The 24,034-nt window shown below is 42.7% G+C and overlaps 1 protein-coding gene across 1 annotated transcript in view; it reads left to right on the forward strand.

Annotated features, from left to right (window-relative positions):
• Positions 1-11,242, forward strand: part of RYBP (RING1 and YY1 binding protein) — a 48,376-nt gene extending 37,134 nt beyond the window's left edge. The window contains exons 3-5 of the mRNA XM_033141217.1: positions 936-1,112; positions 1,550-1,648; positions 7,028-11,242. Of these exons, the coding sequence (XP_032997108.1) occupies positions 936-1,112; positions 1,550-1,648; positions 7,028-7,280 (529 nt within the window). The 3' untranslated portion in view covers positions 7,281-11,242. The remainder of the gene's footprint in view (positions 1-935; positions 1,113-1,549; positions 1,649-7,027) is intronic.
• The last annotated feature ends 12,792 nt before the right edge of the window (positions 11,243-24,034 follow it).

The following is a 24,034-nucleotide window of genomic DNA, read 5'->3' on the forward strand; positions in this document are numbered from 1 at the left end:
GATCTATAGACTGAAAGATTGCTAGCTGTTATTACAGCAGCTACTTATTAGTCAGTACAACAATAGGCTCCTCCTATCAACTTCAGTACATCTTTTATGTGCAGAACTTGCTAAAAATGCCTTTCATATTTGTTGCTTTCTTGTTGGCCATGCAGGTTTACATGTCAATATGTCCTAATGATCATGGAAGTTTGCAGGAAATAGTGTTAAGACACAGTGCCAGTTGGAGGCTGGCAGAGACAAGACTGTTAATGGCACACTCAATGTACCATTTGTTTTAGATTTGCTCTGATTGACAATCACTATGTTGTGGTTGTCAGGCTTATAGCTTTAGGGAAGAAGGATTTATTCTGAATAATTACAGTTGAATGAGACATTACTAACTCTGGTTTATATGTTTAACAATTTGCTAGTGTCCATTTAATGAAACAATACAAGCAGTCTGAAAGCTGTCTGTTGGCATAGCACTTCAAAGTGTAGACTGAATGAGTGTGATTTCTTGGCCTTCGGTAATCATTGTGGCACATCTTCATCCCCAAACTTCTGAAGTGGCAGTTTTTCAGAAACCATGATGGCTAGAAATTTCCTGAAGAAGGAATACAGTGGCAGGTTCACGTTCCAGGGCTGCTTCTGTTTGGGCACATAATGGGCAGGGTTTCATTCATTTATATTCTGTTAAGATCTGTAGAGGTATTTTCACTAAAATCAGTGATGACAAGGATCCTCAATTTTATATACAGGGAATATTCAGAAAGTTATTAAGTACCATGAACCATACCTTTAACATGTGAATGTACCACTTAGAAATACTGCTTGTTTTGATGTTTGTTTTATTGATGTTTGGTCACAGTCACACGCACCCTTTTTATAAATAAAGTCACTGACTTTCTCTCTCTCTCTCTCTCTCTCCCCCCCCCCCCAATCTCACCTTTTAGGAAACCTAGGATAAATTCTCAGCTTGTTGCACAACAAGTTGCTCAGCAATATGCTACACCGCCACCTCCTAAAAAGGAGAAGAAAGAGAAGGTGGAAAAGCAGGAAGAGAAAAAACCAGACAAAGAAAAAGAAATTAGTCAAAGTGTTATAAAGAAGAGTACCAGCAAGAAGACCAAGTATGTTTTTGGACTTTCCTTTCCCCCCTCTGATATCCTCATGCAAATGATCTCATCAAATATGTATCCTTAATTCCTAGAAATGTACACTTTTGTTCTCTCAGCCTTGAAATCCCACTCATATCCAGAATACCTTTAATTTCCAGGCACATTTCCACTGACGCTCAGTCATTCTTCCCTTGGCCATGTCACCACAATCTCTTGATTCACTTGACATGTTTTGTCCTTTTCCAGGGTGGGTGGAGAGGAAAGTATATTATTATTATCTTCTGTAACTGTAGCCTGTAGCTTAATTGGCTAGTGGGAGAGTTGCATGTGTTCATTGCATTGTGGCTGGGTGTGTGAAGGCGCATTCTGGCACAAGTTGTCAAAGTTTCAAAGTTGATATTTTTACAGTATAAAGCTCTTTAGCATTTCTTCTTGTCTCCTTCTTTCAGGCCAAAGTCCGATATTGTGAAAGATCCCCCAAGCGAAGCAAACAGCATACAGTCTGGGAATATGACAACAAAGACCAGTGACTCAAATCATACCTCAAGGTAACTGTTTTAAAGTAAAGAACTGTGTGATTATAGGCTTGCTGAATTAGCGTTTCTATTTGGAGTAGGAAAATATTTAGGTTCCATGCTACTGAATGGTGTGTGTGTGTGTGTGTGTGTGTGTGTGATTTTCCCTTCCAACCCATGCATTAGTTTACTTCCTTGAATCATTGGGTTCAGGGAATGGAGTGTGACAAGGGGTTGTGCCTCAGATTATTATTACTACTTTGCACTGCCGTTTTCTGGTAGTTGTGGCGTTATAATTAGGGATAATTTCAGCTCACCAGTTCAGATACTGTATACTAGATTGTGGACACTGAATGTTGGGTCATTCTATAACTTGTTTGTGCTGGGACCTGCAGGCTGTCGGGCAGGCTAAGACCTATATAGTGGTAATTGCAGTTTCCCTTTCGCAAGATCACCCCCACAGTAGAGTCTGCAGCCTCCTTTGCGAGGTCTGATTCCATTGCCCATCAATAGGCCACTCATCAAAATGGGAAAGAAAGGGTAGTTCCTTTGAGGCTTGGTTGTGCTTGGGTGTCAGTAGTACCCCAGAACAAAATGCACATGTGGTAAAACAAATAGGAAGCTTAACACCATTCCTTCTTAAAAGAGCTACCACAGGTGACTCGGTTTGTCAATCCTTTTTTCAGTCCTTCCTTTGCCTTCCACCCACTACTTACTTATTCACTATCATAAGACCTGCTTTTCCCCAGGAAAAAAAAATACAAAAATTACCACAATGTCTAGTTTTCTTTTAATTGCTCTTGCATGCAGTTGAGTGTGGGGGTGGAGGGAATTATTGCCAGAGAGAACAAGGAAGCAAATCCAGATTCTATGGCAACTTCTTTTTCTGGCAGTACTTATGAGTTATCTTGTTAAGATAACATGTGAAATGACCGTTAATGCCATCTAAATGCTGTTTCTTTCATTATAAAACATGCAGACAGAATGTCTTCCAGACAATTGTAGCACCTTAGCCGATGTTATTTGAACCATTTAAAGCTTTATTTCAGTTGGTAAATTGAGCTTTCCTTTCTCTGATTTGTTCTTTGGGTGGAAGGGCAACTACCGTCAAGTTTGCCTTTAATGGAAAGCTACTGTGCTGGCAATTGTAGAGTAATAGGATGAAACTGGATGTTCCTTTTGTTTTTAATCCTTTAAAAACTGAGTAACTCCCGCAAGTACTTCAAGCTCTACTCATGTAGAAACGATATTTGCATTTCCCCCCACAATATTTTGTTTCCTTGTTTTGGGTTGTGGCATATTTTTTTTAACTTTGACTTTTAAAATACCCTATGTGCTTAAAGTACACCAACAAGCAGGCAGCAAGCAAAATTACTGAGAGACGTTAAGCCTAGATTTGAGCCATTCAAACCCTGACTTGAAATTCCTTTTCCTCTGCATGAGTAAAAGTAAGGCGCCATGAGGGTGTTCCTCAGCGTGGTGCATCATCAAGCGTAAGCACATTGAAATTAGGAAAGATGGGCTGTGGAAAGATGAGATGTGGCGCTCTGCTTTATTAAAGCATCCCAGCCTGTCTAAAATTATATGGCAGGGTGGGGAACATCCTACCTGTGAGCCAAATTTGGCTCGCCAGGCCTCCTCATGTTGCCTGCTAGGCTGTTCGGGGCAAGCCACACGCACTTACAGGTGGCAGGTAAGAGTGGGTCTTGGCTAAAAGGGGCTTAGCAGAAACTCATATCTGGCAGCATCAGCAAAGCCCCTTTTGCAGCACTTTCCAGGCATCCAACAACTAGCTGATTTCTGGGTGGTTTGCAAATGTTGTGCAAGGGGCTTTGCAAGCCCCATGCTTGATGTTTTGGTTTGCCTGGCAACCAACTGAGTCCTACCAGTGGAAGCCCTTTGCAAGAACATCTGCTTGAGCAGCAGGGCTTTCCCCCGGCACCCCATTGGCTTGGGGTGGGCAGGTGAGAAAAACCTCCAGAACAGGCCAGTGGAGAGGAGACAGAACTATTTCCCTATGCATTTGCTTTATTGTTGGAGACTGTGGGTCTAGGAGATGGTTTCCTGTAGAGCTGAGCATTTCAGGAAGGGGAAAGCGACCACTTAGTTACCTTGGCACAAAAAAGCAAGCTTTTGTTCCCTTGGCACTAGGAGATAGGCTTATTTGAAGAAGACATATTTTCCCCTTCATCTCAGTGACTTCTTTATATTACTAATTTTATTATATAATAAGATACTCATTTTTGCATCACTTTCTATGAAGCATCTCAAAGCAATTTAGCAGTACAATAAAAATAAATTTAGAGCAATTGCATATATACAGGTGAAACTCGAAAAATAAGAATATCGTGGAAAAGTCCATTTATGTAAGCAATTGTTATCATTAGCTACTGGAGTTTAATATATGAGATAGACTCATGACATGCAAAGCGAGATATGTCATTCTTTGTTTGTTATAATTGTGATGATTATGGCATACAGCTGATTAAAACCCCAGAGTTGAAATTGTTAATTTGGGGTTCTCATCAGCTGTACGCCATAATCATAGTTAAAGCTATGGTTTTCCCAGTAGTAATGTACAGAAGTGAGAGCTGGACCATCAAGAAGGCTGATCGCCGAAGAATTTATGCTTTTGAATTATGGTGCTGGAGGAGACTCTTGAGAGTCCCATGGACTGCAAGAAGATCAAACCTATCCATTCTTAAAGAAATCAGCCCTGAGTGCTCACTAGAAGGACAGATCCTGAAGTTGAGGCTCCAGTACTTTGGCCACCTCATGAGAAGAGAAGACTCCCTAGAAAAGACCCTGATGTTGGGAAAGATGGAGGGCACAAGGAGAAGGGGACGACAGAGGATGAGATGGTTGGACAGTGTTCTCGAAGCTACTAACATGAGTTTGGCCAAATTGCGAGAGGCAGTGAAGGATAGGCGTGCCTGGCGTGCTCTGGTCCATGGGGTCACGAAGAGTCGGACACGACTGAACGACTGAACAACAACAACTGAAAGAAATGAACCTTTCCACAATATTCTAATTTTTCAAGTTTCACCTGTAAAAACAGTTTCAAATCCAATACAGATATAAACTGGGAATACTAAGAATTGATAAGGGTGAAAGAAGGTTCAGGGTCAATATTCTTATTGTTGCTTGCATGGTTAGGTAAGGTACTCCAAACTGCGGGATATACCTAATATTAATCTTACTTGGAGTAGATCCATTGAAATTCCTGGCCATGGCTTAGATCAATTAATTTCGAAATGTCTATACCAGGGGTCCCCAAACTAAGGCCCGGGGGCAGGATGTGGCCCAATTGCCTTCTAAATGCGGCCTGCGGACGGTCCGGGTATCAGCATGTTTTTACATTAGTAGAATGTGTGCTTTTATTTAAAACTAGTGCTTTAAACCCGTTAAATTAACGGGCGCTAGAACATTCCTTCTGGCGTCTCTTCCTTCGCTCTCTCTCCTCCGCCACTTCGCTTCCGCCCGTGCTCCCTCGGCTACCTTCCGGTCTTCTGCCCGGCCGCGCTCGCTCCCGCCATGGGTCCCTCCAGCTCCCTCGCCGCGCGGCCTTTCCGTTCCGCCCGCTGGCTCCCTCTCTGCCTCGCCCGCCATGCTTCGTGGCTGGGCCGCCCCCAGGAAAGAGCTGCCTGGGGGTTTCTGCTCGATCCCTTGGAGATCCCGGGGCCCCTGCGCTCCCTTGCTCCCACCTGGTAGGCGCCGTAGTTGCTCTCGGGGTCGCTGAGCGGCACGCAGCGCCCGAAGTCTCTGCGTTCCAAGACCCAACGGCTGTCCGTGGGGCACATGCACAGTAGCGCAATCCCACGGACACAGGGACTGGACGCAGAGACACTTGCACTTTATTAGTGTAGGTGCATCTCTGGGTTATTTGTGGGGATAGGAATTCGTTCCTTATTTTTCCCCCCCCCAAAATATAGTCCGGCAAAGTTTGCTGACCCCTGTTGTATACAAACCCTCATTTGCAGAATAAAGTTTGGTGGTGCTGACTGTGTTCATGTGTATTAAGGCAGTGTTTTTCACACTAGTGTGCCGCGAGATGTTGCCTGGTGTGCCGTGGGAAAAATTTGTTTATTTGATTCCTATTCAAGAGAATTACTTTATATATAGTCAATATAGGCACAGAGTTAATTTTTTTTAACATTTTCTGATGGTGGTGTGCCTCGTGATTTTTTTCATGAAACAAGTGTGCCTTTGCCCAAAAAAGGTTGAAAAACACTGTATTAAGGATTATTGTCCACAACCCATACTTTCCAGCAGGAGATTGACCTCATATCTTTAGCTGAAGTGGTCATATATTTAAATTAAGGTCTGGGTGTTGAAAAATCACCAAACTAGGAGAAGAGACTGCATTGGACTAAATTTGGCATCCCTATAAAAATAGCTCCTTTAAAAACTGCTACTGGTTCTAGTTGTATTAACTCTTCTTACCTTGAGTCAGCTATTTAAGATTTGAACTCCTCCCAAATCTCCCCATAAAGTACATTTTTTAGCTGCTGCAAAGCAGCCACTAACGGTTTCTTAAGATCTTAATTACAGTAGTTACAAACGCAGGACTGCCTTCAAATGAATCCACTTCTTTGTACTGTGTTGTTGTTACAGGATGAATGCGCACTGCAGCCACATGTAATGTAAGCGGATGCCTTATGAGTTGGCATGTTGATTGCGTGATAGCGTGAACTCGCTAAGAGGTTCATGAGCTATAAACTGCAACTTTCTATTTCTAGACAGGACAGAACTAACGATTTGCATAATGATTGTGAATTTTTCAAACCTTGTTTCCTCCAGGCGTATTCAGAAGGGACTATTGAGCAATTTTCTACATGACTTATTTGGGTTGCTTCTCTGTATAAATTCCCAGCAGGTGGAAAGGAATGCCAAGTTGTGCTGGTGCCTGTGGTGTTTGTAGCGGCAGAGATCCCCTTTGCAAATGACATCACCACTCGCAGGTGCTTTCTTGTGGTTTTGTATTGCAAAATCACGGCTTTGGGGCACTTGACAAGATAACGAATTCCAAGCACCGAATCCTTGTATTCCGGAAGGGACCCTGAGGCTTTCTTGATACCTAGATTGCGCTTGTCATATTTCCGTTCTTTCTGGCTAAGCTCCCAAAATTGATTCCCCAGCTACATGTGCTCACTGGGGATTGAGCATGCTTTGGCAAAGCCTTTCTGGACTCATCATTTAGAGAGAGCAAAAGGTCAGGTGTTGAGTGGGGGGAGGGGCAGCAATTGATTCATTTAATGCATAGCCATTCATCAGTGGGCTGATACCTCTGCTGTCTTTAGACCTGTTGCTTGTAAGTTAGCCGAGAAAAAAAACACACACATTTTAACAGAAGGGTCATCTGTTGCCTATAATTGGCATTCTTTTTTATGATTATTCTTTATTATTTTTCAGGCCCAGACTGAAAAATGTGGACAGAAGTACCGCCCAGCAGCTGGCAGTCACAGTGGGAAACGTCACAGTAATTATCACAGACTTTAAAGAAAAGACTCGCTCCTCCTCCACATCTTCATCGACAGTGACCTCCAGTGCAGGATCAGAACAGCAGAATCAGAGCAGCTCAGGCTCAGAGAGCACAGACAAGGGCTCGTCCCGCTCCTCCACGCCAAAGGGCGACATGTCCGTAGTCAACGATGAATCCTTCTGAGAATTGCACATGGAATTGTGGGGAACTCAATGAAATCAGGGTATGAAATTCAAATATTCCATCTGTCCACTAGGCTGTAGTCCTGGGAAAGCTGCCAATGCCACTTTTTCTCTTCCTCTTCCTGTACTTCAACGTACTTTATGGACATCATCCCCTTAAACTGATGACACAGGATCGTTTGAGAAGGCTACGGGCATCTGGCCACCGACGAATTTCGCACCCTGACAATTACTTTTTGACACTTACGTATTCCATTGTTTTATATGATTTTCCTAACAATCATTTATAATTGGATGTGCTCCTGACTCTACTTTTTTATAAATCTGCTGTGCACAGTCCCCCCCCCCTGAACATTGCAAGCTTTTTTGTTTTGTTTTGGGTGAGGGGATGTGATGCGGGTGGGAAGGGAGGGCTGCCGGAGGATTTTTATTTATTGTATTCACAAACTACATCCTCTCATTCTTCTCCCCCACCCCCACCCCAGCATATCCTGTTGAGTTCAGTTCTCCCTATTCTTCCAGTTATACTGTGTACTATCAGTTTTGATATAAATTATATATAAATATATATATAAATAAATATATATATATATAAATAAAAATATATATAGGGTTATTTGAAACCAATACATGGAAACGCTGGTGCTTGAAACACTGTGAAGTGAAACAATTTAAGATCTGGGATGGTGAGTGCCCTTCGGAAAGTGCTGAAACAAAACCAGAACCAGTTTTAGATTAACAGAGTGTTCCTGGAGGTTCAAATGGAGATAGGACCTGGCTTTCTTCTTGTGCTTTGGCTGAAGAGTACTGGACAAAGATAGATGTCTATTTTCTTATTTTCTGTTCATTTTTTAAATCCAAAAGGTGCTCCAGGTAACTTGCATTCCCAGTAGGATATCTACAAAACAATAAAATTCCAGCCTTTTCCTACAGTAGTGTACAAATTTTAAAAACTGCAGTCTACACTGTTTTCAGAATACCTAGTATTAATGTACATGATGGCTGCACATTAACGTTGCCTAGTTCTTGCATAACTGATCTCACTTTAACTGTTTCACAACTTTTAATCTAGCCATTGTCCAGCTCTGTATCGGTTATGGAGGGTAACATTGAATATCTACAGGGCAGGGGATATCTGCTAGCATTTGTTATTTAAGGCAGCCAACAGCCTAATATTGAGGGTGCCACCCTTGCCCCTGCTATCATAACCACACAGCTTATTCTCAATGCAAATATTTTATGTCTGATTCTGCTCTTTCATTTCTAATTAATTCATTGTGTATCCTGAGAGATCCCTTTTAAAAAACAACAGCAGCAGCAGCCTGACATCGAATGATGATGTCTTTGGATTTATTGGTGTTTAGACATGTCTAGATAAAATAAACTGCTATGGGAGCTAAATTTGAGAAGAACTTGCATACCGGCAAGCTAGGAGCAGAATGGCCAAATAGTTTCTTGTTCTTTCTAGAAAGGTTTTTCTGAGTGTAAGCTGCTTTCCAGTTTCAAATTGTGTTGCAGTTTTTACCTAGCTCACATGTTACCCTGATTAAAACACTAGAATGAAGTGATGGAACACCGTTTTAGAAAATTCATTGTGTGTGTGCTTTTTTAGGCGACCCAGAGTGCTTCGCTGTAATTTCAGTAGCCCCTTTTCCAATTATCAAAATGGATACCCAGTGGGCCACTTGGCAGAACTCGGTGCTAGAAAAATTACTGTACTAATTTCTTGCGTGAAATATATAAATTATTTCTGTTGTATAGAGTTGCATTTTTATCAGATTAGTTTTAAGTAGCAACAAACACAAGCTCCTCTCATATCAATCTTAAATTTTAACCTATGCTTAACTGAATAAAAGCCGCTCTGCTCAAAGAGGTAAGATTAGCAGAGCAGTGCCTTTGCAGCTGCAGTTCAATTCTGAACATGGTGGGTTTCTCACTGTTCATATATCAAATTATTCTTTTTTGAACGCTTATTCTTAAAAGTATTTATTAAAAAGAAAAAAAAGAAACAAGAACCAAAGGAAAACCAGATGATTCTCGTATGCTCTGAAATACAATAGGTGTAGTTTTTAATAGTCCACATCGATCCACATTTTTTAGCATTGGTATGATATTGTAAAGACATTCCTTTTCCAAGTTTTCCTATTCCTTTAAAGGATCTCAGGGAGGTAAATTGGTCAGCCATAATTTATTTTTGGAGAGAGAAAAAAATAATTTTTAAAGAGATGTTTTGAACTTAAGTCCCAGATGTGTGTATTTTGCACAGCTTTTTTAAATGAATGAACCAGAAAGAATTAGGCCCCTTCCCAGCAAAAACCTAATCTACGGGCATGGGCAATGGGAGTGCATCTTCAGTGGCTTCCTAGAATAAGGCCTTTGGAGTAGGAAAAAAACTGTGTGTATTGAATAAAATTGCTTAATATGGTGAGCACCACCCACCAAGCGCTGCTGCTCCAGTCATTCTAGTGTGGCTTTTTGTGGGCCGTCATTCAAATAGTGCATAGCAGCAGGGGTTGGCGGGTTCTGCCTGGTGGAATATGCCCTTTAGGTTAGGTAACAAAAGCTTTAACAGTAACAAACTGCTCATTGGCTTACCAATTCAATGAAATCCTCTTTGGGTTTTCTTTAGTTTTTTCCCTTAAAAAAAAAATTAAAAAGAAATGTGCCTCTGGCATATTAGCCTGTTAGAATAAAGTATGCAAATCTATCTTTGGCACAAGTGGTGTGACTGAAACTGCATTTGGCTGAAATTGTCAGCTAAGCATTCAAACTTTTTTTGGGCCGCATTTTTAGCTGTTGCGTTGCGAACTCTGCAACAGATAACAACAACCCCTCCCCTTTCTTTTAAAGAAAAGCATGTTTAAAAATGGAATTTCCTTCACCTTTCTGCATTTCAGTTAGCCATACAGTAGTTTTGAGAGCATGTTTTTAAAATACTAGTGTAGAAGAAGGGCCAGAAATGCTTGGTAGCAAGTGGCACAGAAAGCAGGCGAGGACAAAGCACAGTGTTAACATTTGAAAGTTTCAATTTTTACACTTTATATATACACACAGACACACACACACACACACATGTGCACACCATATGCACAACAGCTTGCTTGACTTGCTCAGTTTGAAATAGTCATGCAAAGGGAACAATAAGAATAAGAAGGAAACCAATTGGATAGGCAGTTTTAATTGAAAATCTTTTGCTTGTTAAAAATCAGTTAGATTTAAAAATTGGGCAGTAGTTGTACTCATTGAGACACTTCCATCTGCCTTATCAGTACCATTTTCAGTCTGCTTTTTTAAAAAACGACAACAACCGTAAACGTAAATTATTGAAAATTTATTACTTGCTGACTATAATAACCTTTGCTTGTATGTAACCGAAAAAAATGGTTTTAAGAGCCAACATTTAGAATATGACAATGGAGCTGAACAGTTTTTAATGCGCAAGCAGTTCTGTTCTTGTGTATGACTTGTAACCTTAATTTACTGTGTAAAGATGGTTACATTATTTCTTTAGCTTTGTTTGTTTGGAGACAAATAGAGAATGCTTGTTTAAGTATGTCAAGACATAATTTTATCTTGTGGATTTTTACGTTAATGTATTATACGAGCTATATTTTTCATTTGCCCAGAAAGACAGCTTGTATAACGCTTTTGAAAGTTTTCTGCTCTGTAAAGTCTTTAGAGCTGACAGTCCTGTTAAGTTTGTTTAATCTTCATGCTAAAAGTGTCAATGGTGGTTTTGTGAACTGGTCAGAAAAATTCACAGGTCTTAAATGTTTTCGGAAAATTTATATTGGACACTGCTCTTTGTCTAGCAAATAAAAGATGTTAATATATTCCTGTTACCGGCATGTGCACGACTGTTATTAGAAGCCACTTTATCATTTTCCTGCTTTAAATAGAAATGTCTATTTATGAATTCTGCTTGTAGTTTTTTCACAAATAAAATAGTAACATTTAATTAAACCTGAATTTCTATTCTTTGGTGTTGAGGAAAGGACTAGTCAGTTTGCTGTGCTAGCATTTTTCTAGACCATGTTTGATTTTGGTATTGCTTAATTTACTTTGTTTGCAAGAAAAAGTGTATATTTATTGACATTTCAATTAAGCAAATCTGTGTAGACAGCTGATCTTGTTAGTTTGGATCGTGTGTCATGCTTAGTGAGACTATGTTTTAGTGTGAACACATAAGCTTGTGAACGACTAGGTTGTAGAAGGTTTCCTGCACTGTACTGAATTAAGCCACAGCTTGGCTTTGTTTGCTGGATGATGGCTGTTCTGCCAACCAAGGGTCATGGTTTTGCGTTCTCCAGACTTACCACAAGTTGTGATGAAGGATTATTTATTATTTTTGGCCCTTTCTTAGTCTGGAAAGAGCTAAACCACAAGCCCTGGTTCAGCCCATGTGCTAAGCCAAGTGTGGCTAGTATAATGCAATAGCAAAATTACCCAGAAGAGAAGTAAGATGGTTGTGTTCTCTGTCCTGTGAGCTCACATGTTTGTGCTAAGCCTTGGTTTAGCTTAGCCTGGTGTCCAAACCAGGTGACTTTGTTTCCTGTACTTAATCCTACGAGTGACAGTCTGTACTCAGAATCCAAAAGACCTTGGGACAGTTAGATAGCTGATCATTTGAAACCTTTTAAGGTGGCATCATGATATACTGACAGTTGCATTCTCTGAAATACTGCTTTGTGGCCATGTAGTTCATCAGTTCTAGTTAAAAAAAAAAATCTTTGTGCTTCTCTGGCTCTTTCAGTAGTGGAAACAGGTTTAAAGAGCAGCAGTAAAAGTTAGCTTTAAACACTAGTGACTGGAAGTGCAAAGCCACATATTGGTTAGGCAAATTTTTTCCTGCCCATTAGTACCTGTCAAAAGTGGCAATTCAACCTTTCTGTTGAAAGGGAATTGCTATGTCTCCATTATTCAGTAGTAGAGTTGTGTTATCTTTTCAGCAACCAGAGTTTGAGTGTGGGTATAGAGTACTATTATACGACATATCTGCATCTGACATGCGATAAAACACTCCATGCCATGTGGCAAGTTTATGCAAGTGACCAGCAGCACAATCCTATACAAGTGTACCATAGAATTGTAGAGCTGAAAGGGATTACAAGAGCCATCTAGCCCAACTCCCTGCAGTGCAGCAATCTTTTGCCCAACGTGGGGCTCAAACCCACAGCACTTGAAATTAAGGAGTCTCATACTCTACTGACTGAGCTATCCCATTGAGGAACTTACTCCTATATAAGAGAAATCACCCATAGTTTGGTCTTTCTATATGGGCTAAGGCAGGCATAGGCAAACTCGGCCCTCCAGATGTTTTGAGACTACAATTCCCATCTTCCCTGACCACAGGTCCTGTTAGCTATGGATCATGGGAGTTGTAGTCCCAAAACATCTGGAGGGCCAAGTTTGCCTATGCCTGGGCTAAGGTAACCCGTATCAAGTAGTTACATGTAAATTACTGTTGGGTAAAATGGTTGTCTGAATCCAACCTGAACCTGTTTCTTTTTAATAGAGAAAAGCCACAGAACCAGGGCTGCTCTCTCAGGCTACATAACCCAGGCAGACTTTAATCATCACGACTGGGTGTTAGTTTCCATGAACAGCCTTTTCTTTAAAAGTAGCAAGAGCTGGTTATCAAGTGTGACTTTGAGTCAGGAGCAAGGAGGCAATGTTAACTAGTTAGTCTTTGCCTTATTTATCGGAAAGGACAGTTTATAATACTTGTCAAAAAGTTCACAATTTGTTATAAAGCTTCAGCTAATAACATCCATAAAACTACTAACTAAAGAACCTACAGTGGGTGAGAACCAGCATACATAGAAATTGCTTCAAAGAGCTATAGAAGCAATGCTTAAAGGAGCAGTGTAAGCCATTACACGCTTTAATCTCAGTTGGAAGCTTGTCAAAATTTGTGCCAAGAATAAGGAGCTAGCTATTCCTCTAGGGAGCCCAATGCACATGTTAGACACATCCTGGAACAAGCCTTACACAGTTGACAGGCAAGAAAGGGAACAATTTGTATTAAATGAGCGAGATCTTAGCAATACGTTTTTTCTTGAGATCATTCTTTTACTACCGAAATGTTCAGGTTCTCGCAAACTTTTGTTGCACACATTGTAACTCCCACCTAACTTTGTTATACTGTATATTTTTAGCTGGGAAGCAACAGCAGGCAAAGTGACTTCTAGATGAAAGTTATTGCTCCCATTGCAGCAAATCTGTGTTCATATTTGTGTGTCCCATGGACTGCCTAGAAAGGGATGGGAAACCTATGGCCCTCCAGATGTTACAATTCCCACCATCCTTCACAGTTCACCTTGCTGACTGGGATTGATTGGAGTTGGAGTCCAGCAGCATCCGGAGAGCCAGAGGTTCCCCACTCCCAGTCTAGCTTCTTAGTGGGAGACTGGTTTCTGTAGGAACTGCAGGCTTTGGAATTGCTCTCCAAACTAATAGTGAAGAGTCACAAGACCCTCTTCTCTGCAACTTCATACATACAGTGTGTATGTGCAATGTTTTGCCTTTCCAACCCTACAGACATATATTTTGGGTAGGGCACTAAAATAGCCAGTTTTCTAAAATTATTGGCCCATAAATTCTTCTAAATGGAACAATTCTAGCTAGTCCTACAATCCCTTCAAAAATGAGCAACTACATTTTGCATGAAGTTGGTGATTTTGATTATCTGTTGATATTTACAGATCTCCTATATGTGCATTAAAGTTAGGTATTGAAAATTGTGTGGGTGAGCTGTGACCCACAGAGTCACAATAGATTTCCAGTTTAGCTTCTTGCTGTGAACAACTTGCTCGTCTATTCATTCAAAGGATTATAAATGCAGCCCCCAACTCTGTTTCGAAGAAACATGCCCAAAGATTTCCTGAAAATGAAAACACTTCCGAGAGATGCTTAACAAAATGATCCGGTCAGCATAGCCAAGGGACAGAAAATCCTGATCATTCTGCAAACGCCATGCTTGCTTGGCCTTCCATTTCTTCCTGCAGGTAGGTGAGTCACAAATATCTGAAGCGTGTAATGTGACAGATTTCACTAAAGTACTATGAAATTCCCTGTGTAATACACATTTGTGTGCCACACAACCGGTAGCATTTGGGAAGTATTAATTGGCTGCAGCTACCAGAGTTGGCTGGGATGTTGAGACAGGAAAGCTGCAAACTAGTGGAATCCCAAGTTTACGCCAGACAAAGCCGGAAGGCAAAAAAAGTGGTTAGTTTTTTTATTTGGCTTTGAAAATGCAGCTCATTCTGAAGAAAAGTTCCTGTTACAGAGCTGAAAATGGTCATACCCTTATTGAAGGGTGGAGTTAATTTAAAATGTGTTGCTGCTGTTGTTCCATGTTCTTCACATTGCCTACTGAGAGAGATGGTTGTGCTGTCAACCATTTTAATTCCTTTAGATGAGTGCACTCAATTGGGTCCATGAAAATGTGGCTGAAACATCTTCCCTTCTTCATTTTTACAACTGTCCAATGCTGGGGGTAGGAGAAATATCTGTATTGCACTGCACGTAACAGTGAAGTTTTTAACCTCTGTTCACTGAGCTGGGGTGATGGCGGAAGGATGTTCACAAACATTTCAGTGACTCGGATAAGGAATAAACGGCTCCTTCACAGAAGCTAGAATGCCATTTTTCTGAGCCCTAGGGACAGAAGTAGCATTGTGGGGAGGGGATACCAAGGAAGAAATCCGAGAGAGAGAAGGCAGATAAATTGATGCTAGAAGCCTCAGAACCAAGCTGGGTGAGCAGGAGTGCCTGGTTTTAAAGGGGAGCAAAACTTCCAGGTACCCTTGGGATTTCAGGAAACAAGTACTTTGTAGAGTCACGAAGAAAAGCAAGATAAGTAAATTGCTCCAAAAATTTGCAAGAGTTACAAGAATAGGCTTATGAAGAAAGTAGAAAGGTACAAGAGGTTTTCAGGACCGAGACTCTGTGCCAGTGGAGCTATTGAGTTTAAACTGTGCTGGTGTGTCTTAAAAGTTATATAGCATTTGATGGGGTTCTGACCATTGTGGCACCTGCTGTCTCTCCAACACAGGAATCCCAACACTAAAGAAACCATGAGTAAAGAAGTGGTGTTTAGCTGTGTTTAGGCACCTGTAAGCAAATCCCAGTGTTCTTTTTCTATAGCTGTTTTTAGCACTTCGTTTCTACTTACCCCACTCTATCATTTTGCCTTACTTGTTTTCATGGGCAAGTTGAATAACTTAAGGTGTTTTGCCGTTTTTCCGTATGTTTTTCCATTTTCTGCTGGCATTGTTTCCTGTAAAGAGGTGCGTAGCCTCTGCCGCTGTTTTATTCCTGAACACCAAGGGAAGAACATAAGGAGAGCCTTCTGGATCAGGCCAGTGATCCATCTAGCCCTGCACCCTGAGCTCATAAGGCACTGTGGAGAAGCCAAGACAGCTGAACTCTGCTAAAAGGGCGCAGACGACTGAGGGACAAACTCTGTTCAGGTGGCCATGCCAAATGTCTGTTCATTTCAGGGATGTTTTGCGCAAAACACAACCCCACAGGACTGTGCTTTAATGTTGTAATCCAAGAACTGGTCATCTGACTTGCAGAACTTGAAAGAGGCGTCACTATTAAGATGGCAAAATGCAAAACAAAAACAAAAAAAAACCCTTTGGATTTCAGAATAATTGGGAGCAGATAAGATTTCATCCCACCCCTGGCTGAATGAGAGAATGTGGGAGTCTTAGAAATGTTTGGCCCCCATGACGGGGAAAGGGAAGCTGTGTAAAGGCCATGGTCTCATATTCTGCGTTGTTGGGGGAGTTACATTGTTCCTTATTTCACAATTATGTACCTGAACTGTAAGACAAGAGAAAAAAAAAAAGTAATTTCCTGGCAAGTGCAACTCTTTAAATCGGGTCGGCAATTTTTTTTAGCAGTGGGCTGGTCCACTGTCCATCAGACCTTGTGGTGGGCTGGAGAAGTGGCACCGGGGGGGGGGGGCTGGAAGAAGAGGCGAGGGGGGCCTCCCCAGCCCCAGCTGCTGTGCTTCCCTTCCCAGGGGCTGCTGCCGCCGCCGCCGCTACTGCTTCTGCTTCTCGTGGGTAGGCAGAGCAAGCTTGTCCGCTCCGCTCTCTGGCCCACAGGAGCACCAGGGCTGGGACAGGGACAGAAGGAAGAGGCTGAGTGGTGACGGCTCTGCCAGCAACGGGAGGAAGAGGCTGAGCAGCGGTGGCTCTACCAATCAAACGCCGCACCTGGTTTACCTCCGCGCAGCGCAGGGATGTCTCTGCCAATCAAACGCCGCTGAGGTAAACCAGGTATGGCGTTTTGAGTGGCAGAGCCGCCGTCGCTCGGCCTCTTCCTCCTGTCGCCATCGGCTTCACGGCGGGTTCCGGCTTCGCGGCACGGGCCAGATTTAGGACCCAGGTGGGCCTGATCCGGGGGCTGTAGTTTGCCAACCCCTGCTTTAAATGGTGGTAAGAGATCGCCAGAACTGCTTCTCTAGATGGGGTGGGTTATGCTCAGTCTGGAGGCATGAGGCTGACATTTTGTGAGCTGCAGCTCTGAAGGAAGGTTGTGAGGGCTGGTTTCTTTTTCACCTGTGCCATTATCTGCAGCCATAGCATTGGTGTGCTCATTGTTCCAGTTCTGCATGCTCTGCCAACGGCCTCTTCTGATGTTACCCAGTTGGCATCAATGCTACTGTAGTGTGGTCTCACATGCCACTCATGTAATGTGTGAAGCCTAATGCTAGTACAGGAAAGGTTTCTGACTTGGCTACTCACGCAAGCATAATCCCACATCCCACTGAGTGAATGATTTGTGGGTTGGTTGGATTCAGAACTTCCTTCAGAAGAGAGAACTTTGGCACTTGTTTGCATGAAAAGGTTACCCTTCATTATTTGCACTTTCCAGACACACGGGTGTTTTTATTTCAGCAAGCTTTTTTTTCGGCTAGATGACAAGGGGTTCACTTTGTATTATTTTTTTGAAATGTACACATCTTCAGTTGTGTTGAACCTTTTTAAAAACTACTTTTAGCTGTTCAAATGGCTTGTTTGTAAATCCCCTTGAGATATAGGTAAAAGGTATTTCATGAATCAATAGTAATACACATTGTGATCCTGTCCTTGTCTACTGAGAAGCAGGTCCCACTGCGTTCAAGGGGGTTTATTCTTAGGTAAGTGGGTTATGAGAATGCTGCTCAAATCGCCTGTTTTATGAATGCAGCTGGTGGGACATGCCATTAGCCAAAGTCTAAAGAGTTGTTGCACATGCTCACAGCTGGGTGTGTGGATGAGGATGTTTGTTTGTTAACAGAGCCTGGAGCTGTGTTTGTACCAGCTACTTGTTGCAATATTTCTTTCATCAGCTCTTCCTCAGGTGAGGCCCTCGAATAGCAGGGGGTGTTGCCATATTGAAGCATTGTTGAAACAAACAAAAAGTCACGTGTTTTCAAAGTTCACTGAACAGCTGCTTCTGTTCCTTATCTCTATCAGGAAGAGAGTACAAGGCCTTTGCATTTTAGTAAACTGCATTTGCAAATAGACTTCTGCTCCAGGGAGTGACCATTGCCACATTTTGTATTGGGCTGTCAGCAGTGCTGTTCCGCACCCCCCCTAAAAATAGCTTTAAAGGCTCAACAACTTGGGCCAAGAAAATCTCAACTTTTCTGTCTGGATCTTCACTTTGAAATACGGCAACCCAATTTAAGAAGGGATCATAGGGGCCAGCTCCTAGGGGCTGAGATCCTTTTGTGGGGGCCCTAAAATATTTGAGGGGGTCAGGGCCTCTTAATTGATGGGCACTGCCATTCAAATGGTTTCCATGTGTCTTGTGGTTGATTATGTGGGATGGTGCTTACACAAGCTCCCCCAATATCTTACCTAATTTGGCATCCCTCGAAGGGATGGTCCCATTTTGTCCTTTCAACACTTTAAATCTGGCAGGACTGAATTATATTAAACTGCCCAAGGTCACATACTGAGCATCATGGCTGCGGAGAGATTTAGACTCATACTCTTCAGTTCCAATACTGATCTACTGTTTATACACAGGGCTAGTCATAGTTGTTCATTCCATGCATGAAAAATTCAATGTGCAGCCCTGTACCCCCCCAAAAGAATTTGGGTTCCTTGCAGTTATGGAATATGCGCAGTCCAAATGGTGCAAAACCTTACACGCGGGGGGGGGGCTCCAAAGGAAGCAAAAGAATAGTGCATATCTTTGCAAGTGTGCACCATTTATTGGGATTGTGGGATCTGTGTTTTTATTGGCGAAGAGTTCAGGTTTTGAAGGTTTATTTTGCGCAGAGTATTATGGCTGCTGCCTTACCATTCCTTTGCTGGCAACCGGCCCAGGGGGTATTGATTGATGTTTCGCCAGTGGGAGATAATGAGAAGGAGGTTGCCCCTTGATAAGTGGGGAATCTCTCTCAAGTGTTTGGAATGAGAGACCCTTCAGAGCCTTGAAAGGATAACACTCCTCCAGCTGAGAGGAGGAAGCTAGAGTGAAATGGCAAAGAGGAGTTGTGAGAAAAGAAAGAAAGAGGGAGAGAGGGAGGGAGGGAGGGAGAGCGTGCACTAAGGCTGCACACACAACATGCATTTAAAGCACACAACTTCCCCACAATAATCCTGTAGCCAACCCCTCACAAAGCTGCAATTCCCAGCATCCTAACAAACTACTTCCAAGGATTCTTAAGGAGAAGACATGTGATTTTAATGTATGTTATATATGCAGCCTCAGGGTTTACGGCTGCAATGAGGTAGAACTTGGGGCATAGTCCAACAGTATGGCTAGGTTCTTACAAGACTCAGGGCACAGATCCAGGACACAAATGTTTTTTTGGGGGGGGAACCCTGCATATGCTGATTCACATGTATAAGATGTAAATTTAGGCAGACTTTCAGAGAGATGCCGGGTGGCACTCACTGCAGGGCCTGCAGCACGCCTGAGCCACGCGTCTCTCCTGGGAGAGACGCGGTGGCTTGGGCACGCACAGGCTCCGTGCTGCCCAAACGGTTCACCTGCTGCCTCCCCCACCCCAAGCTGTAGGGCAGCTGAGTGGGAGGAGGTAGGCAGACTCCGGAGGCCCTGTGGTGTGTCCTGCCCCTGGGCGTGCTGCCCCAGGTGCCTGAGCAGCTTCCTCCACCGCCGCTGGGATATTTGTTAACCAAGCAGCACATACTGCAGTGTGTATGTGCTTCAAGACTCAAGTTTGCCCTCGTCCAAAGGAAATGAAACCTGGCTTTGAAACTTATCACCGCTTGCAGATCTGGAGGATGGACAAAATGAGGGAAACTGGTCATAGGACATGGGGCAATAGGACAAGAGGAGAAAGGAGATGTGCCAGAGGGGCTTGAAAGACAAGGAATAACTAGAATACACCCAGATGAGAACTCCTCCATCATGGTAATTTCAGGCTAAGGCTCAGCTGTCATACTGAAGACCTGGTGTCTTTATCACTGTGTGATTCCTCCTGTTATGGTGGGATGGTGGATTAGTGGCCATGAAGGGACTGTTTGCAGCAGCATCTTCATGGCAGGCACGGTGCATTCTCATGTCTAAAGCCAGCTGATCTACACATTCAGAATTACAATATACTATTGACCTTCAGCACCTGGACCAATTCAGACTCTGTGAACAGTGTGAAAATTGACTTGTGCATAGAAAACGACCAACCCACCTGCAAGAAGGCTATAGCAGATAACTTTTATTCTCAATGTGCTAGTATTTTACTTGCATGGTAGTTTTAATATTAGGGGTGGAGGACCCTTCAGGGATGTGATTCCTGTTCTTCGTCTGATACAGTCTCAGCACATTATTATTCCAAAGTCTAAGTCTGGAGCAGATAGGAATTCATAGCTGTGCTGTGTAAAATGCAGATCCCCCCTTTCTTTTACAAATTTGACAAGTAGGTTAGCTTCTTGCAGTAGTTTTTTTTTTCCAGCCTCATATCATGGGAGAAGAGGATTGGGGGGGGGGGTCCACAAAAGCTTTGGCAGACGGGCACTCCTCCAGCTGAGAGGGGCCAGTAAAGAGACAGCCTAGGACAGGAATGGGCACCTTGTCAGCTTCCCAGATGTTGGTCCACCAGCTGGGGCTGATGGAAGTTGGAGTTCAACGATATGCAAAGGGTCCCTGATCTAGGCCATTGCCTTCACTGTTTGGCTCTGAAGTTGCCACCCTGGTGCCTGTGCGTACCATGTTGTCCATAAAGGGTAAAGGTAAAGGGACCCCTGACAGTTAAGTCCAGTCATGAATGACTCGGGGGTTGAGGCGTTCATCTCGCTTTACAGGCCAAGGGAGCCAGCGTTTGTCCGCTCCGCAGACAGTTTTTCCAAGTCATGTGGCCAGCATGACTAAGCCGCTTCTGGCGCAACAGAACACCAATGCCAGAGCAGCACATGGAAACGCCGTTTGCCTTCCCGCCAGAGTGGTACCTATTTATCTACTTGCACTTTGATGTGCTTTCGAACTGCTAGGTTGGCAGGAGCAGGGACCGAGCAACGGGAGCTCACCCTGTCACGGGGATTCAAACCGCCAACCTTTTGATCGGCAAGCCCAAGGCTCAGTGGTTTAAACCACAGCCCCACCCACGTCATAAAAGTCTCCAATTGTGCCCCCCAGCAGATGCTTCAGGCTCTGGGTTTTCATCTATAAAAAGTAAGTCTCTAGCCCTCCTGGAAAGAAAGTTATGAGTTGGAGTCAAAACGTTTCTAAATGTCCAGAGCTGGTGCTGCTCAATCTTTTCACAGGAAGTAATACTAACTTACAGCTCAAACCTCTATTGAGTTCTGTTTTGTTAACTAGGCTCGTAGTAATGAAATAATAGAAGGACTTAGAGGGTGCTTGCTTCTCTGACAGATTGGTCCAATAAAATAGCATTTGTCCAAAAAAAGAAAAGGGAAAAAAAGACTAATAAATTGGAATTGGCACAAGGTTTGAAGCACAAAGACTCTTTTGTAACTGATTGACAAAGCTTTATTATGTATACAACTAAAAATGAAAACAGGGCTGTGGGTTAACACAAACTGTTTTATCACTTTCCATACAGATTGGTTGTCTGGGATAAGAACTTACTGTGTCATTTGGATGTTATTGTGGACCTGTTGCCTTAAACACCACCATCTGGGTTAGGGTATTATATTTTATTACTGTACAATGTTATTATAGGCTATAAGAACATAATAGATAAATAAATAAATTTTTCAAAGTACGTTATGAAGCAAAATATGCAGGTATCTTTCTAAAAGATTTATTTGCAATGAGCCAGCCTGGCTGCTCCCACCATTCAGTGTTTTCAACCAATAAGTGAAGTGAGAACTGTGATTAATAAGTGATAGCAATAAGAACCCCTGGTGTATATATAACTTTGGCGAACACAATAATATTGATGGCGTTCACTGCAGAAAGTCAGATGTTCTGATGCCTCGTTCATTATTTGCTGCTGCGTTGCATTCATTCCATGGAAAACCCACATGTTACTATGAATTTGCAAGCAAGAAGCAGAGCTGGAATCTAAAATGTGCTTTGTGTGAAACAAGGATAGGCTTTAGAACTAACTGCTGTGCTGTGCTTGCCAATCCAAAGGGAGGGTTTCATAGTCATAGAGATGTCAAGTGTGATGGGTGCCTGACATGCATGCTGTGACAATAATGTAATTTGCAGACATTGGAGTACAATAGCAAGGGAAGTGGGGAATTACTGATGTGAAATGTTCGTGATAGCAAATGATCCTGAAATTGTGGCATTTGGGGAAAGAAAAAGATAGGCAGGCAAGACACAGATGGCAAGATTACGATCGGCAAAGCATGCTCTTTTCTGGATGCTAAAAAAAATTATTTCTATGTTTCTATGGCTGGATGCAGAGCATCAATCTTAGTTTTATTATAATTGAGTGTGGGTGGGATCCTTACAGCATGGAAGTGAACCACAGTGGTGCCACATTGACCAACTGGTAGTAGAGAAAACCCTGGGCACCTAGGCTTGCTGTTAAGGTTCTATTTGTTCTACCTAGAACAAAATATTAACATGTTTAGCCAAAAATTCACAATCCACAAATGTAGATCTTTTAAATATGGAAGCAGGCTGAGAAACAGTTCTAACAGCACAGGTTTTCTTTCCCCACAGGTTTGCCTGTTAACCCACAAACTTCCACACTCATTAAGTGACTGTTAAAACACCAATACCAAATGGCAGTAATTACTATATCATTTGGAAGATCTGGGTTCTATTTTCATCAGCGACGATAGCAAAGCTGTTGCTCTGAACTATTTTTCGCCATTCCAAAAAAAGGTCCAGGCACCCCACATTGATACCTCTGATATCAAAACAAAAAGGGAAATGAGTTCAGGGTCCTTTAAATTGTTGCATTCCGTGTGTCCGAAAATAAAATGAAAATTCTTCACGTACTAGAATGTGCATCCAGTTCAGAAGGGTTCTCTTCTGGATTCTGGCTGTCATGGAAAAACATCCAGACATTCTTATAAGGAAAAAAGATCTGGCTCTGCCTCAGCAGGAAACAGGAGCCCCAGGACCTGTTGAAGTATATTATAATGGTGAGTGTTGTCAGTAGCCTACAGCACTACAGAGCACTATCAGCTTCTCTGTGATAATGTGTTTTGTGTGCTTTGCTTTGCCAAGGGGGGGGGGGAAGCTGGAGTGAGCCTATCTTTTCTCTTATGTTCAGGCCACAGAAGAAAACAGGAAATTATCTTAACCAGCAAAAGCGACTTCTCTTGTGCTGGAGGGCTTTTTCGATGGCGCATTTAGCACTCCTCTGGTGCTAGATAAGCATTAAGCAATAGTCGGGGATTCTTCACTTCTGTTGTGCATGGGAGGTTTCAAAGCCCCGCTCTAACTGACGCATGCTGTTGTGTGAAGAACATGCTTCCAAGACCCCGTCCTTAGAAACCATCCTTTAATGAGTCAGTTCTCTTGAAATGTATTTCACTTTCCATCTTTGGGACAAGGTAGAGTGGAGGGACAGAGCTGTTCTCTTGAGTTGAGCAAACTGCAAACTGTGGTCTGGCTCCTAAATATTAAGAGTTAGACTGCTTTATTATTTTTGCATGGTTGATGCTGGCCTTTTTTAAAAAAAACAACAACAGTATTTTGAAGGAAATGGATGCTTTAAATGGGTTTAGTGTTACGTTTATTGTGTATGTCTCAAAGCAACAGACAAGGTCTGTCACGGTCTGGTCTACGGGTGAACGAAGTCCCAGCAGAGGACGTCAGGACCGGGGGCAAGATGGCGAGGTGGGAGCAGGAACGGGAGTCCAGAAGCCAGGAGTCAAGGAGCCAAGGGTCCAAGGATCAGGAAGCAAGGAGTCAAGAAGCCAAATCCAGCAAGGCAGGAAGCGTGTTGCTGTGGCAAAGAGCTGAAGGGAAATGCTGACCTTACATCCCATCCCGGCTCTTGCCATCAGGTGCAGTGAGTTACCAAGCAGCTTCACCTGTGTGGCCGTGCCTTGCCTCTCCTGAACAAACTTAGGAAGGCCCCAGTCCTGAGAAGCCCTGGTGGTCACGTGGCCTGGCTCCTGCACGCACTCCTGACAAGGTTGCAGGAACCAAAAACAACAACAACTCATAATAAAATGTATATTGTCACGAAGAGTCGGACACGACTGAACAACAACAAATGAATAGGCGGAACAAGACTACATGCAAAATGGATGGATATCTATCACCTATCTATCTACATACACATGAGTGATGGCCATTGTTGTGTGACTATTAAAACAATTTCTCCAAATTTCTCAGTTCTTTTCA

Source organism: Lacerta agilis, chromosome 2, assembly GCF_009819535.1.
Source record: "Lacerta agilis isolate rLacAgi1 chromosome 2, rLacAgi1.pri, whole genome shotgun sequence".
Lineage (NCBI taxonomy): Eukaryota > Metazoa > Chordata > Lepidosauria > Squamata > Lacertidae > Lacerta > Lacerta agilis.